Source organism: Penicillium riverlandense (genome assembly GCF_028828495.1).
Source record: "Penicillium riverlandense strain IBT 135883 chromosome Unknown utg000003l_segment0_segment0, whole genome shotgun sequence".
NCBI lineage: Eukaryota > Fungi > Ascomycota > Eurotiomycetes > Eurotiales > Aspergillaceae > Penicillium > Penicillium riverlandense.
In genome coordinates this window covers 3980580-3996945 of record NW_026643196.1, presented here as the reverse complement: position 1 = coordinate 3996945, position 16366 = coordinate 3980580, and the positions used below count along the sequence as shown (strand labels likewise).

The window sequence follows — 16366 nt, the reverse complement described above, 5'->3', positions numbered from 1 at the left end:
CGAAAAGAAGAAGAAGAAAAAGAAGAGGAAATTCGTCAGTCGTGCATTATTATTGTTTGTTGTTGGTTGGTTGGGGAGAGAAAACGGGAAGCCGATGAAGAAAGACTTCGTCTCTCTTGCTCCACCGCCAGCCAACAAGCACAACCAACCACCCCAAAATGCCCCCAGTATGTGATCATTAGTATTCTTACTTGTGTCGCTGCTAATTACTGCGCATACAGAGAGGCTTCACGAATCCTGCCCCTAAGGTATACACTTTCCATCCCGATCGAGTCTAAGCTAACTGACAGCCGCAAACAGACCGAGTCCGCGCGCTCGGCACTCAGCTCCTTCACCTGCACCCTCTGCAACAAATCCTACTCGCGCCACCCAGAATATGAAGCACATATTTCCTCCTACGACCACCAGCACCGCAAGCGCCTGCAGGACCTGAAGCAGCTCTCGCGCGACCCCAACGCCGCCGAGAAGGCTCGTCGAGCGGAGCGCAAAGCCGACGCCGACGCCGGGCTGCGAGTCATTGATAAACCCGGGGATACTGCGGCGTCAAACGATGGGAAAACCGCTGGTGGTGGCAGAGGAGGTGGTGGCTTCAAGAAGGGGGGCTTCAAGAGCTCGTTCGCAACCGTCAAGGGCACCGTGGCACCTGCATCTGTCACGAGGAAGAACGTACTCGGTGATGACGGAGATGAGGACGACTCAACGAAACTCGCAAAGGATCAATTGGCCTCATCTAAACCTGCGGTGGGTTCAAATCTCACTAGTGATGCGGAGAGTGATACCGACGAAGACTACTACGACCCTCGACGGCCAACGGACTGTTTCACCGGATGTGCAAGCATGCGGACAGCCTAAGCGGCGCGGTGGAACTGATGTACATATATATCGTGGGGAGTTACGCACGGGCATTGGATGGGAGCATGGCGTTATGGATGGGATACCTCTTTGCAATCAAGGTCCGGATGTCTATATTTGCAAAAACCAAAAAAAAAAAAAACTCACAGAGCCGTTACGCTGCGCGGGAAGAAACAGATCCTAGGGATGTAATCGTACACGGCTTTCCAAGAATCTGTCTAGGAGAGAATAAATGACGCGCACATAATGACACATAACCGATATGAAAAAAATAAGGACAGAGGAAAGGGTACTAGGCACAGGGTTTGATTATGGCGAGCCGCTGACTCGCCCTTCCGCCATTTTCACTTACAACCGCAACAGCTTCGCGGCCTGACCGATAATAGTGTCCTCCTGGGGGAAGGCCATGTTCTCCAGACCAACGGCGTACGGAGTGGGCACCTCAGCACCAGTGACCCGGACGGCCGGGGCGGTCAGGTAGTCGAAGCCGTACTCCATGGACAGCGCCATAATCTCGGACGAAAGGCCGAACATAGGGAAGCCAGACTCGACGACCATCAGGCGACCGGTCTTCTTGAGCGAGGCAATGATGGTCTCGACATCCAGAGGCTTGACGGAGCGCAGGTTGATCACCTCCGCATCGACACCGTACTTTTGCTTGAGCTGAGAGGCGGCAGCCAGGGACTGTCCGACGCAGCGGGAGATGGAAACAATGGTCAGGTCCTTGCCGGGGCGCTCAATCTTGGCCTTGCCGATGGGCAGGACAAAGTCGCTCTTCTGGGCGGCCTCGCTCATCGGGAAAGCCTGGCCGTACATAAGCCTAGCGGGCGGAAATTAGTTCCCCGGTCCACCAGATCTCGGAAAGGGCCCGTTACTTACTCGTTCTCCAGGACCACGACCGGGTTGGGGTCCCGAATGGCAGCCTTCAGCAGACCCTTAGCATCCTCCGAGCTCCATGGGGAAACCACCTTCAGTCCCGGAATGCTGCCGTACCAGGCCGAATAATCCTGCGAGTGCTGGGCGGCCACACCGGCGGCAAACCCATTGGGGCCGCGGAAAGTGACGTTGCAGGGCTGGATACCACCGGACATGTAGTGGGTCTTCGCGGCCGAGTTGATAATCTGGTCAATGGCCTGCATGGCAAAGTTGAAGGTCATGAACTCGCACTAGGTGTGGTCCGCGGTTAGCGCAGGTTCTTCCGGGATATCCTGGGGTTCAATCCCGAACGAGAGCACTCACAATCGGGTGTAGACCAGACAGGGCAGCTCCGACAGCCAGACCACAGAAACCAGCCTCCGTGATGGGGGTATCAATCACCCGCTTGGGTCCGAAACGGTCCAGAAGTCCTCGCGTCACCTTGTACCTGTAGCAGAGCACAATGTCAGCGATCCAATCATTCCACCATTGGGATTGCCGCCAGATCGGCCATGAGATCATCAAACACATACGCTCCATTGTACTGTGCGACCTCCTCACCCAGAATGAAGGTCTTCTGGTTGCTCTCCAACTCCTCCGCCAGGGCCTCGTTCAGCGCATCACGGACGGTGACCTCCTTGACACCACTCTCGGTCGCATATCCCCGGGAGCGCAGAATCGAATGGACACAGGCGGATTGAGGCAGGGCCGGGCGGAGAGAGGAGGAAGCCAGGCGCGACGAAAGCAGGCGAGCTGCTGGGCGGAAAAGCCGGGGAGCAGCCATGGCAATGGATTGGTGGAAGACGAGAGCAGAGGCGTCGACCAAGGAACAAAAAAGAAGGAAAGAAAGAAGTGGCAAGGGGAAGTCGATAGTAGATAGAATAATAAATCGTTAGAGGAAATCTTTCTTCTGGCTGGCGACAATCCGTTGGGCCCGCTGACTCAGCCGCAGCTCACCGGCCGCTGCTTCCGTTTCGGGCCTGGAATTGGCACTTCCCATTCCCCTTGTCCTTCCTCTGCTCTCGTTCTGCTCCTTGCACCTCTTCCTACTCCTATGCGAGGAAGTAGGGACGTATCACTCCCTCTCTGGATGTCATTCTCATAGCCTGCCGCCCTGATGTTGCTGCTGCTGTGGCTGCCGCTCTTCCCGTCGGCGCTCGCCGCCCAGCCTTCGGCGCCCGACCCCATTCCCGCTCCCCTGCGCGGGCTCGAGTTCGGCCAACTCAACTTCCTCCACACCACCGATACCCATGGCTGGCTGGCCGGCCACTTGCAGGAGTATGCTCCCGAGGGTTGACCCCTAAGGCCCTGCTGATCCCCATCTCAGACCATCGTATGCGGCAGACTGGGGAGACTATGTATCATTCGCAACGCGCATCCGGGAAACGGTGGAGGCCCAGGGCCAAGACCTGCTGGTCATCGACACCGGCGATCGAGTAGAAGGGAATGGCCTGTACGATTCGTCCGAACCCAAAGGCGTCTACATCTCGGAGATACTCCGTCACCAGCACATCGACCTGTTGACATCGGGGAACCATGAACTGTACAAGCAGAACACCTCCGAGGCCGAGTTTTTCACCACCGTCCCTAACTTCCGGGGCAACTACATCGCGTCGAATATTGATATCTTCCATCCGGGGACGAAAGAGCTGGTTCCACTGGCCCCGCGGTACAAGAAGTTCACCACTAAACAGCAGGGCATCCGCATCACAGCGTTTGGCTTCCTCTTTGATTTTACCGGTAACAACAACCGGACCGTGGTACAGCCAGTCGAGGAGACCATCAAGGAGGATTGGTTCCAGGAGGCCATCCGGGACAAGGACGTGGACTTGTTCCTAGTGATCGGCCATGTGCCGGTCAAATCGCAGGAGTATCAGGCAGTCTTCAAGGCAATTCGGAGCCTTCGCTGGGATGCCCCGATCCAGTTTTTCGGTGGCCACCTCCATATCCGCGATTACGCTCGGTACGATGCCAAAGCGGTTGGTCTGGCAAGCGGTCGGTTCATGGAGACCATCGGTTTCCTGTCCATCGACGGGCTTGCCACCTCCAAGCCGGTGTTCAAGCGCCGGTATATTGATAACAATCTCTTCTCCCTCCGTCACCATAGCGGGCTCGATGAAGATGGGTTTCCTACCGAGCAAGGCCGAAACGTTTCCCGTCTCATAGCCGAATCGCGCAGCGCCCTTCATCTGGACAAGGTGCACGGCTGCGCTCCGCGGGATCTGTGGATGTCACGGGTCAAGTACCCGAGTAATGACAGTATTTATACCTGGTTGGAATCGCAGGTATTGGTGGATTCGCTGAGGGACGGATCTCGCGGTGAAACACCCGCGCTGGCCATTATCAACACGGGAGCCATCCGGTTCGACATTTTTAAAGGCCCATTTACGCAGGATACAACCTTTATCGTCTCTCCCTTTACAAGTGGATTCCGTTATGTGAAGGATGTCCCATATGACAAGGCACAGCTGATTATGGAGATTTTGAACAAACAACCCCAAATTTTGCGCACTGCTCACTTTTCGCCTCTCACCACCTTGGCACCTCCCGAGCAACTGACATATTCGAACGACATCGTGGCTGACCTGACTGTCGGTGCTTCGAATCCGCTGCAGGTCCCGCTGTCGGGCCAGGAACCGGAGCTCATCCCCGGGTACACAACGAAAGATGATGCAGGCACTGATGGCGATGATACTGTTCACTCGCCCATCTCCTTTTACCGGGTACCGAACTGCATCCAGGCCCTGGTGGCTGCCAATGCGTCGGCGGTTCCAGAGACGGTTGATTTGGTCTACATTGATTTTATCGAGCGACATGTGGCGCTGGCCGCCAAGTTCGCTGGTCTGGACGTTAATTTCACGCAGGAGAGCGAGGTGTACATGCCGTCCATGACCCTGACGGACCTCATCTTGAACTGGGTGAAGACGCATTGGAAATGTGAGTGAGCGTAATCTAGATAGAACATAGTCCATCCATATCGGGCCATCTTGAATGGTACAATACATCTGGACACGATATATACTTCCTTTTCTGACCAGGTAGAAAGCTGCTATGCAGTGGGAATCACAGAAATGTCGCATAGACAAGGTTATCTAGATATAATACAGCCGTGCCATCTCCCTTCAGTCACCGCCAGTGAAGGTGAGGACGCCCTTCCCACTGCGATAGCCACCCAGGGTCCCCTGGACTCTCTCTGCCAGCTCCGGTCCCTCGGTGTCCCACGACCACTTGACATCGTCGACGGGGATGTCCTGGAACCGGCCCGCCCGGGTTAGTTGCAGCACATCCTTGATCGTGTTCTCCTTGAGCTCGGGATGCTTGTCCCCCCACTTGCTGACCCAGAACCCGTCAAAGGCAAGATTCTTGAAGATCAGCAAGCCCGAGGGAAGGGCCACCGGCTGCTTGGACATGGCCCCGTATGTGACCATGTGGGAGTCGGGAGCCAGGGTCTTCGCCAGAGCCGTAGCACTCTTCCCGCCCACGCAGTTCAGCGCCAGACGAATAGGTTCCCGGCCCTGGCGAGTGAACTCGTGAACCATCGCCCGGAAATTGCCGGTGAGCATCTCCTCTTCCGTTACGACAGCAGTCGCGCCCAGATCCTTCAGCTCCTGCTTGAGCGCCTCTGTCTCTTCAGGCGTCTTCCTCCCGCGAACAACATTTAGGGTCTTGATACCCCATTCCCGACCCAGCTGGATGGCGGCGCGACCGACACCGCTATTGGCTCCGTTCTGGATGAGCCACTCTTCCCCAGCGCGCATCCAGTCCCATTCACAGAAGTCACGAATCATGCGGTACGCCGTGACGGGGTTGACGCTGACGGTGCCGATCTGCAAAGGCGTCAATCCCTCCTTGTTCTCGATCTTGATCAGCTGCGACTCCTCCAGCTGCGCGTGCGTCCGCCAGGTGCCTTGCCCCGTCCGCTTCATGATGACCCAGTCGCCCTTACTCAGGTTCTTGACCCCCGCACCGGCGGAAATAACCTCGAACGCGCCCTCGTTGCCACCCACAGCGGCGGGCTCAGGTGTGCCGAGCGTGGACTGAAATGGCGGTTTGCTGGGGTAGACACCTTGAATCTGGTTGACATCGGCCGGGTTCATGGGCGCCGTGAGGAGGCGGAGGTTGACTTGCGTGCCATGCGGAGCGGAGATCGAGTGCTTGTGTAGACTAATCGTAGACGGTCAGTCGTTTGGTGGTTTATCGGGTCGGGCAAGGCTTACGAGAGAACATCCTTGGGCTCGCCGTATTTCGAGTAGATGAGCGCCTTCGACTGGGTGTAGCCGTATGTCGAGATCGCTCTCCGGCCCTCGGCCAGGGAGGATCGGGATGTAATTAGCGGCGACCAGGTTGCAGCTCGAGCGACGCCTGGGTTGCGAGCGCCCTGTGTAACCGCTCGAAGAACACCGTGCGAGAGCATAATTGGAGATGGAGAAAGGGGGAGTGTGAGGAGGAATGGAGAGAAATAATGGGTACAGCCGAGATGACGTTACTGCGCTCGGTCCGAGATCTACCGGATTATGTAGTTTGCAGGATATAGTTAGTTAGTTACGACTAGAAAGGTCGTAGGTGAATTGTAAACATATAACCAGCTATAATACTCTCTAGGCATGTAGATAAATCGTCATCCGATGTCACCTATCAGTTCCCTTCGCAGCCCTCCTCCCTTTCCTCTCCCCCACCATCCCTTGTCCACCCTCCCACCATGGCCAAATCGAGCTCCGACATCTTCGTGAGCATCAAACCAGACCACATGAGCAACATCGCCTCCGGTGCCAAGAACCATGAATATCGGGGCTACCTTCTCCCATCGAGCGTGCGCCGCATCTGGTTCTATACCACGACTCCCGTCAAGCGCCTTGAATACATCGCTCGCATCTCTCCGGGGAAAATTCCTGGACAAGTCCCAGAAGATGGCGGTATCGGCAATGCTGACTTCAACGCGGGCCAGAAGCAATCCAAATACGGCTACGAGATTCTGCAGCTGTGGCGGTTGCGGCAGTCGATCAGCTTAGAGCAGGCCATCACGACAGGGGTTTTGAAAGGGGCCCCCCAAAAATATTGCTGGGTATCGTGCAGTCTTCTGCAGAGTTGCCCAGTGGATCAGCAGGAGCTCCTGATTTCCAAATTATCTGAGGAGCAACCTCCTGGCACTCTTACGGCTATCTAGATTTATACCCGGGTATATCCCTGGGTACACCTACTTGAAATATCTCTACAGGGGTTATCCACTCCAGCCCCTATTGCGAATCATATCTCCAGACTATAATACTGATATTATATATTATAGTTCCATAGTATATTGTGTATTCTCATGCCTCGCTCCCTACTGGTGGTTATGGTGTACAGGGAAGCACGGGCCACCGCGGGAAATCCACCTCGGGCTGGTTCTCCGACTCACTTGAACCTACTCCTACACCCACTCTAAATGTCCCTTCGCCGCGAAGCAGAGAGATGTGTCGCTAATCAACATGCCCTTGGCCTCAATGCCTTTGTCACTCCATTGCCGCGCGCAGGCCAATGGCTGGATCGCGTGAAGGAGGCTGATCTGCGCAGGGAGCAAGGTACTGGCGAGACCACTACTTTCCCCGGCGCAGTCATAGCTAACGAAGACACGGTGAACCAGGAACCCCCCGGTCTTTCCTCGACGGCCGTCTCGTCTCTATCAAAGACAATATCTGCACGCGCGACCTCCCCACCACGTGCGCGTCGGGGATCCTGGACAAGTTCTCCAGCCCGTTCAATGCCACTGTCGTCGAGCAGCTCGAGGCCGCCGGGGCCGTCATCGCAGGGAAAACGAATCTAGATGAGTTTGGCATGGGATCACACTCGGTACATTCACGGTTTGGTCCAGTGAAGAATGTGCGACAAGACGGGGATGGGCAGGATGTCTCCGCCGGTGGTAGTTCCGGAGGAAGTGCAGTTGCTGTCGCTGCCGACCAATGCTATGCGTGAGTGATGCGCGATCGCTCTTCTTCACATTGGCTAATTGAGTGAATGGTCTACAGCGCGCTGGGAACAGATACGGGAGGCTCCGTCCGCTTGCCTGCCGCATACACAGGGACTGTTGGGTTCAAGCCATCCTACGGATTAATATCACGATGGGGAGTGGTTGCATATGCCAATTCTTTGGACACGGTTGGAGTCTTGGGGAGAAATGTATCTACCGCCCGGCATGTCTTCGGTATGTTCCTGGTCGTTTCGATGTCGCAGGACCTCCCAAATTAATCAATTACTAGGCATCGTGAACCAACACGATGCGCGCGATCCCACGAGCCTCTCACCCTTCTCTCGGTCACGGATCATGTCGCACCTCCAGACACCCCGACTGGCCTCCCGATTGACATCCGCTCCTCTTCGAATCGGGGTGCCGGTGGAATATAACATTTCCGAGCTGACCCCTTCCGTTCGCCGTGCCTGGCTTCTCTCGCTGGCACACCTGCAAGACCAAGGTCACACCATTCATCCGGTCTCGTTACCAGCAACGAAACATGCCTTATCGGCATATTATGTCCTCGCACCCGCCGAGGCATCTTCGAACTTGTCAAAATATGACGGTGTGCGCTACGGGACTCGCGCCGACGGCCCAGACAGCGATGGCCAGCCAGATGGTTACCTTTACGCCAACACGAGAGGCAGCGGGTTCGGACCAGAGGTGAAGAGACGCATCCTCCTGGGCACTTTCAGCTTGAGCGCAGATGCAATCGATAACTACTTCATCCAAGCACAACGGGTGCGTCGACTGGTCCAGCAGGACTTTAATGCTGTGTTTACAGCCAAGCATCCGTTGGCCGCGGCCGATGCGCAGGACACAGGGCGCCGTGCTGAACAGGCAGATGTGGATGTGCTCGTGTGTCCGACGGCCCCCACTGCGCCGCCACGGTTATCGGATCTCACGAGACCGGCCACCGAGTCGTCGCCTTTGGACGCTTATGTCAACGACGTGTTCACAGTCCCAGCTAGCTTGGCTGGTCTGCCCGCCATTTCTGTGCCGGTCACGATGAATGGCTCCCGTCTGGATCCGGATGTGGCGGGGATCCAGGTAGTAGGCCAGTACGGAGACGATGACCTGGTGATGAGCGTGGGCGAACTGCTGGAGGGCCGGAGACTGGAATGATTGGAAACTTGTATAGCACCCACCGTCTTTCCATATCTGTAATGTATGACTACGATGAGAGAGACCAGATTATGGTATTCGAAGCCTTGCAATTGGTATATTCCTTCCGAACTCCTTGTTCATACCCTAAGACATTTCCACGTCCCCGTCAGCCTCCGTTGCTGCAGGAGCCTCTGCAACGACAGAAGGATCCACGGCGTGGTTGGGAGTGCCCACGCTCATCGCATCCTCCAGCGGCAGATTCCCGGCAGCGTCGCCGGTGGCCGTTGGCGTCTGATGATTGCTGTTGGCTGCCGAGTCAGAAACCCCAGCAGGCGTGGGAGCAGACACAGCCGAGTCGAGCGCAGCGCCGACACCACCCTGCAAAACCTCGGATCCACCGACCACACCAGACCCAGGACCGTCCGGGCCCTCGGTGCTGTTGTTCCCAATCACGTCGCCGTCGACACCACCCCAGGTGAACATGGCCTCCACTTCATCCACAATATCGGCCAGCACATCCTCAACAATCTGCTCATTGTATCGCTCACCCATGGCTCGGATAGGCTCTCCAGTCTCGGTGCGCTCAGGGGGCCCAATCCACCACGGGCCTTCAAAGCGGCATTCCGCCGCACCGCCGCCATAACAGCTCACAGCGGGATAGTAGCCAATCATACCGTCATCGGCATTCTCCCGCTCGCCAATCCCAAGATTATTCGTGCCATTGGCGAGACGACTCGCTGGAGGCAGGAACGCATAAAGTTCCTTGAACGGCGTGCCCATCTTGACGCCATTTTTGTAGATGGTGATACTAGAGCCGGGAAGGGTCCGAGGGGAGGCATCTTCACTGTTCAGCGGAGAAGGCGGACCGAAAGTTGGAGTTTCCTTGAGATTGAACGCATAGTCACGGAGGTGTTTCGTTGCAAAGACATTGGACTGTTGCCAGCAAAAGTCGGTTTTCCAGTGGAAGGGGATACGATCTCGAATGAGATTAAACGGAACGGGAGACCTTGTTGAAGAGCTGGAGCTGCCGTCTCCATCCACGGCGGGATCGAAGGTGCCCTCAACGATTTTTTTGTGTAGAGACAGCGGCGGGAGAGTGATAAGCATACCAATGACATCGCCCTCGTTAATAGCTTCACCTTTGGGGAAAAAATACTCGCACCGCATCCGATTCACCACTTCCCCGTTCACATCCCGAATCCCATATCCGTAGCAGTCCACTCCGACGTTGACGTCGAGATCGGCTTCGCGCCGGGCGAATCCAAACCGAACATGGCCTCGCGGCGCAGTACCAGGACCGCCGTTGTGGGCTGCTGATCCAGAGTCTTTGACCATGCCACTAATGATTCGCGCCTCGTAGTAGAAAGTACCTTCGCGCGCGCAAACATTGGCTCGAGCTGTGTGCCATGAATCGTTTGTCGCCACCGCCGTGGCGTCTTGCGAGAATGAGATCGCGGCCGGGGAATCCTCGAAGCTGAATCTCGCATGGTATGGCCGGACATCTGTCTGGCGGTACTTGATATGCGGGAATCCAGGATCCGCGATGGCGTAGGTATATCGGAACCCATTCTTGTTTGTGAGTTTATCCACCACTTCATAGAAGTCCCAATTTTGGTCCAGCACCTCTGATCTCTTGCTGGTGACAAGGTTGAATTGGCGAGGTGGAGGAGGAAAGCGATCGGACTGGCGAGGTTCGGCGAGTAGGAGTGGGCGGAGAATGCTGAGATCGGAGCTGGGGAGAGCAGTGCTGGGAGCGGCGGTCGCCCGCTTTTTGGGCGGCGGCGCGTCCGGGTCTAAGCCTTTCGCTTCACGCTTCTTGCGACTGTCCCGTTTGTTACGTTTGGCGCGAGCCGTGTCGCCTTGGACCGATCCAGTGCTGGCTGGGGCTGGCGAGGATCTGGCGTTGAGATCGGAGAGAGGACCGGGGAGTGCCGGCGCATTCCCCGGTGCTAAGGTCGGAGAATTTATATTTGACGAGGGTGCAGAAGACCCAGGAGCTGTGCCGGACGCCATGGCATGAATTTGGCAGGGGACGGAGTATGTGGTGTAATAGGCGTTCCCAGCTCTGGTCAAGGAACTGAGAAAGATAGGCGGTCAAGGGATAAAACCCGCAGATCAGAAGGCGGTAGACTGATTAGAAGTCACCGCCCGGCAGAAAAAAAAGAAAAAAGAGAAACGGAGATCACCTGACCCAGAAAATTATCCGCACTTTTTCTTGCGGTCAAACAGCAACCGAGCTCCTTCGGTTGGCCTGGCATTTCCTGCAGTAGCCAGAGATCAGATTCGATATGCCCAAGACCCCAACCTCTCGTGCTGCTGCGGCAGCACGCAGACACAACCCTCTGGCTGAAGATATTGTTTCCGCGGGGCATCTGCGGACGCAGAGCAGCAAGAAAGGCAAACGCAGAGAAAACGACGAGGATGATGGCGAAAATGGCGAACGCTACATCGATGCGAAGATGTCACGGAAGATCTTGCAAATTGGCCAGGATTTGGCGGACGAGGACGCTGCCGAGCAGAAAGCCATGGGCTCGATCGAGCCGAAGGTCAACACCGCATTCGACTTTGACTCCCGGTTTGACGATGAGGAACCCATGTCCGACAACGAAGACAAATTTGGCGATGAAGAATGGATTGATGAGGAGGTTGAGGACGTGGTAAGGGTTTCTTGTTGGTCACCGGCGTTGGTTGCAGTTCTAATCGGACATACAGGAAGTTGATCCCAACGATCTCGACATGTTCAACAAATTTATGCCTGGCCACGAGGAGGACCCCATTTTTCACCCGCAAGAGCCTGGCGCCGGTGGCCAGACCACCAACCTGGCCGATTTGATTCTGGAGAAGATCGCCGAACATGAAGCAAAGCAGTCCGGCCAAGGCGGGCCGTTTATTCAAGGTGGTGGACTGCCCGAGGACGCGGTTCAAATTCCTGCCAAGGCTGTGGAAGTATACGAGAAGTGAGCCATTCTTGCGGTCTAACCTCCTCCGAAGCTAACGATGACCTCTGCTAGGGTCGGCATGATTCTCTCTCGCTACAAATCCGGCCCGCTCCCCAAACCGTTCAAGATCCTCCCCACCGTCCCGAACTGGCCGACCCTCCTGGACATCACTCGGCCCGAGTCTTGGACCCCCAATGCCGTCTATGCCGCAACCCGGATCTTCATCTCGTCCAAGCCCGCGGTGGCCCAAGAGTTTATTTCGACGGTGCTGTTGGACCGCGTGCGGGACGAGATCCACGAGACCAAGAAGTTGAACGTACATACCTACAACTCGTTGCGCAAGGCTCTCTACAAACCGGCGTGCTTCTTCAAAGGACTGCTCTTCCCACTGGTGTCCAGCGGGACCTGCACCCTGCGCGACGCCCACATTGTCTCTTCGGTCATCGCCCGGGTCTCCATCCCCGTGCTGCACTCCGCTGCGGCGCTGCTGCGCATGTGTGATCTGGCCGCCGAGCAGTCGCTGCGATCCCTGGAAAGCACCGGCGCCGTCAACGTCTTCATCCGGGTCTTCCTGGAGAAGAAGTATGCGCTGCCGTACAAGGTGATCGACGCCTTGGTGTTTCATTTCTTGCGCTTCCGCGCGGCGGACGAGGATACGATGACGGACGGACCGACGGGGCTGAACTCCAAGGCATATAAGCTGCCGGTGCTGTGGCACCAGTCGCTGTTGGTTTTCGCCCAACGCTACCGCAATGATATCACGGAGGATCAGCGCGAGGCCCTTTTGGACCTGCTTCTGGTGCGCGGGCACAAGGACATCGGGCCGGAGGTGCGGCGGGAGCTGTTGGCTGGTCGGGGGCGAGGCGTAGTGGTGCCGGACCCGGAGAAGCAGAATGCACTGGATGCCGGGGATGATACGATGGATGTGACCCTGTAACGGGTGGAATCCGATTCATGATTCTTTTTCTCTTTGTTTGGGGGAATTGGCGTTTTCCGTTTCGGTCTGCATTATTGGTTGTATATACTCCTTATTCCCTCCCCTTCGACACCAATCCCAAAAGCATGACGACGAGGATGAGCCCCTTGGCCCCTTTCTCTGCCCCTCTATTATCCCTCATCCATCCTCGTCAGGAGTGACCCCTTTTCCGTGAGGAGTTAGTCGTCGTCCATTGTCGTGTCGGATTGCCCCTCGGTGGATCCGCACGTTCCCTCGCCTTCTGGTGGCTTCGGTCGTATTCTTAGTGAGTATTCTTAGCAGAAGATATTCCGCCAATCTGGACTCAGGAGGGGCCACGGGCAATTGGCGGGGCGCCCTTTCGGAGCCCGTTGCGGCGTGGACTGAACGAATCCCGGCCCACTGCTGGGTTCCAGACAGAGTGAGACCCTCCCCTTGATGCTCGCGACCATTCCCCTGGCAATTCCCCTGGCCAGAAAGAAAACAAAGAAGGGGTGCAGTGCGTGTCACGATCATACCGGGGCTGAAAAGCATCCCTCTGAGAATAGTAATCCTGCTGGCCCCCAAGACCCCCAACCCCAAGGCCCAAGGCCCAAGATCCAAGACCCCAAAACGCTGGGGCGAAGCAACGACGACGAGGGCTGTGTTTCAGCCCCCGACCCGGCATGTACCACCAATAATGGAATGTGGTAATTTACGCGTCACGGCTGGCCTGGGACTATGGGTACGGTGGGTCACACCGGTACCAGTGAAAGGCCCCTTGCGAACACGCTGGCCTCTATTTAACCCGGGTCCCCGTCGCCCCATCCAGACAGTTGTCCCTTTCTCAGCAATTCACCCCCCCAGGCTGACTCATTCGTCCCGGCTGATGGTGTATCTCTGATGCCACCGTGGCCTTTGTTGCCGTGACTCGAGTAGACGTGCTGGACTGAATCTCTTCTTTCATCCCACCACTACACTACCCTCCATCCAGCCATCCACTCCCACTGGTCATGATGGAAACCCTCACACCCGACCTCGACTCCCTGCCATCCACCCCGGCTCCCGAGATGCCCTTGACGGTGTCCCCCGCAGATACCTCGCTCAGCTCGCCGGAGCCCAAGGTGGAGCCGCTGGAGGACGAGGACGACGAGGAGGCGAAGAAGCCGACGAAGAAGAGAAAGTCCTGGGGCCAGGAGCTCCCAGTCCCCAAAACCAACTTGCCCCCAAGGTACGATGGCATCCCGAGATGAGGATTCGACGGCAGACACTAACGAGACCAGAAAACGGGCCAAGACAGAAGATGAGAAGGAGCAACGCCGGATCGAGCGGGTGCTACGGAACCGCGCCGCCGCGCAGACCTCCCGGGAGCGCAAGAGGCTCGAGATGGAGAAGCTCGAGACCGAGAAGATCCAGATGGAGCAACAGAACCAGTTCCTGCTCCAGCGGCTCTCGCAGATGGAGGCCGAGAACAACCGCCTGAGCCAACAGGTGGCTCAGCTCTCCGCCGAGGTCCGCGGGTCTCGCAGCGCCACTCCCACCAAGGCCAACTCCCCCGGGGCGGACTCGCCCACCCTCACGCCGACCCTGTTCAAGCAGGAAGGCGACGACCTCCCCATGGAGCGCATCCCGTTCCCCACGCCCTCCACCACCGACTACTCCCCGACCCTCAAGCCCTCCACTCTGGCTGAGGCCTCTGACGTGACACAACATCCTGCTGCGGTGTTGTGCGACCTGCCGTGTCCGTCGCTGGCCTCGAAGGAGCTGGAAGTGCGCTTCCCCTCTTTGACCTCGAGGGTCCCGCTGCAAATGACGTTGCAGCTCCTCTTTCTGACGATGACTTCCGCCGCCTGTTCAACGGTGATTCACCCGCTGACCCACATTCTTCATTCCCTGAAGACGGGCTCGCCTTTGATGTTCTCGACGGAGGAGATCTATCAGCATTTCCCTTTGATTCTATGGTTGATTTCGACCCCGAGTCTGTCGCCCTCGAAGGCGTCGAGCCGGCCGGTCTTTCGGATGAAACTACTCACCAGACTGCTCGCATGCAGCCCAGCCTTGGCGCGTCCACTTCGCGATGCGACGGGCAGAGCATTGCAGCGAGCGGTTAGTGAGTCGTTTTCTCTGCAGGGCTGGTCGACCGACGCCCCCGAGGGTCGGCCAACCTGGGTGTCGTTGTTGACCATGATGTGGGCGATCGATAGTCTCGACCGGTCGCGACAGAGGCAGACAACTACCATCACAAGAAGAAAAACATCGGGCCGGCGACGCAGTTACGGAAAGATGACCCGGAGTACACGGAGTTCCTGGCGTTCCCGTTCGAGCGAGACGTCGACGTCTTGGCTCATGGGAAAGCCATTGTGAGGCTTTTATTTGGCTGTATTATTAGTGTCGAGATTAGCATCCAAGATTGATTGGCTTTTTCTCCTTAGTTGATCTCTCCATAGTAGTATTCTGATTGTAGTGGGGAAATACCCAGAGCCACCCAGTCTGGAACCCAGACCGAATGCGGTCTGTGACCGTTGCCACCACTCATCTTCTTTCGTCCTTCTCCACCTCCCCGACGGTGCAACCCGAACATCAACATACAACAATCCACCACGACTGCGGTGTCGGTATCGTTCCCCCCCGCTGTCTGTATCATCATGGTCCGCAAAGATCCCATCTTCGAAGCCCGCACAAATGTCAAGGTGTGTCTTGTTGCCTATGTGCCCCTCTTCCCCCCGCCACCATCCTGTCCTGCCTTGGCTGACTCCAGCTTCCTCAGTTACACTCCAATCGGCTGAAGAAGGAGGCCGTCCGCGCGGAGGCGACCTTCAAAGCGGAAAAAGCCAAGGCCGACAAGGCCATGAAGAACCGCGAGTTCCAGATCGCCCGCATCCATGCCGCCTCCGCCGTGCGGGAAAAGCGACGCCAGGTCACCCTCAAATCCGAAGCCGCCCGTGCCGACGTGATCATTAACGAACTCAAAGCCGCCCAGAGCACGCGGGACACATCGCGGACGCTCGCTCTGGCCTCGCGGGGCCTCGACGCGGCCTCCAAGAGTGTTAACTTGGAACACCTGGTGGCGCACGCCAACAACTTCCTGGCACGATCAGAAGACTTCAAGATCGCCAGCAGCGCGATCGAGGATGTGGCTCAGGGGGTGTCGATGCAGGAGTACGGGGCAGAGGGCGAAACTGAGGTGGACCGGCTCATGGAGCAGTTGGCGGACGATGCAGGCTTGGATATGCGCATGGTTCTGGAGGAGGATAATGTCCCCAAAGAGCAGCCAGCCAAGGAACCGGAGGCGAAGAACGCCGAGGTGGAAGATGGACTGGATGTGAGACTGCGTGCATTACGGGCCGGCGACTGAATCTACGTCTCCCGCCTTTACGACCTTACGCTTTCGTCCTTTTTTTTGGTTTGGGTCTCTATCTACTGTGTTTCGTCTGTGTGAGGGCGTACTATTATCATTATCTGTATATGGTGGCTGAGCGCAGGAGCAACAAAACTAGTAACGCGATGTGCCCGTCCGTCGGCACTTTTGCCTCCAAACACACGCTCTAGGCCAGCACCGGCTAGCGGGCTTGGCTGGACCCCCGGTGATGAGTCGCTCCCAATCACGACGGGCCCTGCGTTCAAATCTTTCAT

General features: G+C 56.9%; 10 protein-coding genes across 10 annotated transcripts; 7 read left to right on the top strand and 3 right to left on the bottom strand.

Moving 5' to 3' along the window:
- Positions 1–158: 158 nt before the first annotated feature.
- Positions 159–852, top strand: N7474_005235 (putative C2H2 finger domain protein; the record flags this gene model as incomplete). Its single annotated transcript, XM_057196650.1, has 3 exons — positions 159–167; positions 222–248; positions 301–852. The coding sequence occupies 3 exons, from the start codon at positions 159–161 to the stop codon at positions 850–852; spliced, it is 588 nt and encodes a 195-aa protein (XP_057054046.1).
- A 348-nt stretch (positions 853–1200) lies between these two features.
- N7474_005234 (pyruvate dehydrogenase (acetyl-transferring) subunit E1 beta) lies at positions 1201–2551 on the bottom strand (the record flags this gene model as incomplete). Its single annotated transcript, XM_057196649.1, has 4 exons — positions 1201–1672; positions 1732–2018; positions 2092–2215; positions 2301–2551. The coding sequence occupies 4 exons, from the start codon at positions 2549–2551 to the stop codon at positions 1201–1203; spliced, it is 1134 nt and encodes a 377-aa protein (XP_057054045.1).
- Positions 2552–2884: 333 nt separating this feature from the next.
- On the top strand, positions 2885–4712 carry N7474_005233 (metallophosphoesterase family protein; the record flags this gene model as incomplete). The annotated part of the gene is made up of 2 exons (XM_057196648.1): positions 2885–3045; positions 3095–4712. The coding sequence occupies 2 exons, from the start codon at positions 2885–2887 to the stop codon at positions 4710–4712; spliced, it is 1779 nt and encodes a 592-aa protein (XP_057054044.1).
- Positions 4713–4889: 177 nt separating this feature from the next.
- Positions 4890–6181, bottom strand: N7474_005232 (enoyl-[acyl-carrier-protein] reductase; the record flags this gene model as incomplete). The annotated part of the gene is made up of 2 exons (XM_057196647.1): positions 4890–5931; positions 5985–6181. The coding sequence occupies 2 exons, from the start codon at positions 6179–6181 to the stop codon at positions 4890–4892; spliced, it is 1239 nt and encodes a 412-aa protein (XP_057054043.1).
- A 285-nt stretch (positions 6182–6466) lies between these two features.
- On the top strand, positions 6467–6931 carry N7474_005231 (uncharacterized protein; the record flags this gene model as incomplete). The annotated part of the gene is made up of 1 exon (XM_057196646.1): positions 6467–6931. One exon carries the CDS (start codon positions 6467–6469, stop codon positions 6929–6931), a length of 465 nt encoding a protein of 154 aa, XP_057054042.1.
- A 258-nt stretch (positions 6932–7189) lies between these two features.
- Positions 7190–8878, top strand: N7474_005230 (glutamyl-tRNA(Gln) amidotransferase subunit HER2; the record flags this gene model as incomplete). Its single annotated transcript, XM_057196645.1, has 4 exons — positions 7190–7325; positions 7388–7712; positions 7770–7945; positions 8001–8878. 4 exons carry the CDS (start codon positions 7190–7192, stop codon positions 8876–8878), a joined length of 1515 nt encoding a protein of 504 aa, XP_057054041.1.
- Positions 8879–9004: 126 nt separating this feature from the next.
- Positions 9005–10873, bottom strand: N7474_005229 (SPRY domain-containing protein; the record flags this gene model as incomplete). The annotated part of the gene is made up of 1 exon (XM_057196644.1): positions 9005–10873. One exon carries the CDS (start codon positions 10871–10873, stop codon positions 9005–9007), a length of 1869 nt encoding a protein of 622 aa, XP_057054040.1.
- Positions 10874–11148: 275 nt separating this feature from the next.
- Positions 11149–12736, top strand: N7474_005228 (snoRNA-binding rRNA-processing protein ENP1; the record flags this gene model as incomplete). The annotated part of the gene is made up of 3 exons (XM_057196643.1): positions 11149–11517; positions 11573–11817; positions 11872–12736. 3 exons carry the CDS (start codon positions 11149–11151, stop codon positions 12734–12736), a joined length of 1479 nt encoding a protein of 492 aa, XP_057054039.1.
- Positions 12737–13749: 1013 nt separating this feature from the next.
- Positions 13750–15097, top strand: hacA (transcription factor HAC1; the record flags this gene model as incomplete). The annotated part of the gene is made up of 2 exons (XM_057196642.1): positions 13750–13964; positions 14017–15097. The coding sequence occupies 2 exons, from the start codon at positions 13750–13752 to the stop codon at positions 15095–15097; spliced, it is 1296 nt and encodes a 431-aa protein (XP_057054038.1).
- A 281-nt stretch (positions 15098–15378) lies between these two features.
- N7474_005226 (putative SNF7 family protein Fti1/Did2) lies at positions 15379–16088 on the top strand (the record flags this gene model as incomplete). The annotated part of the gene is made up of 2 exons (XM_057196641.1): positions 15379–15423; positions 15501–16088. The coding sequence occupies 2 exons, from the start codon at positions 15379–15381 to the stop codon at positions 16086–16088; spliced, it is 633 nt and encodes a 210-aa protein (XP_057054037.1).
- Positions 16089–16366: the final 278 nt, after the last annotated feature.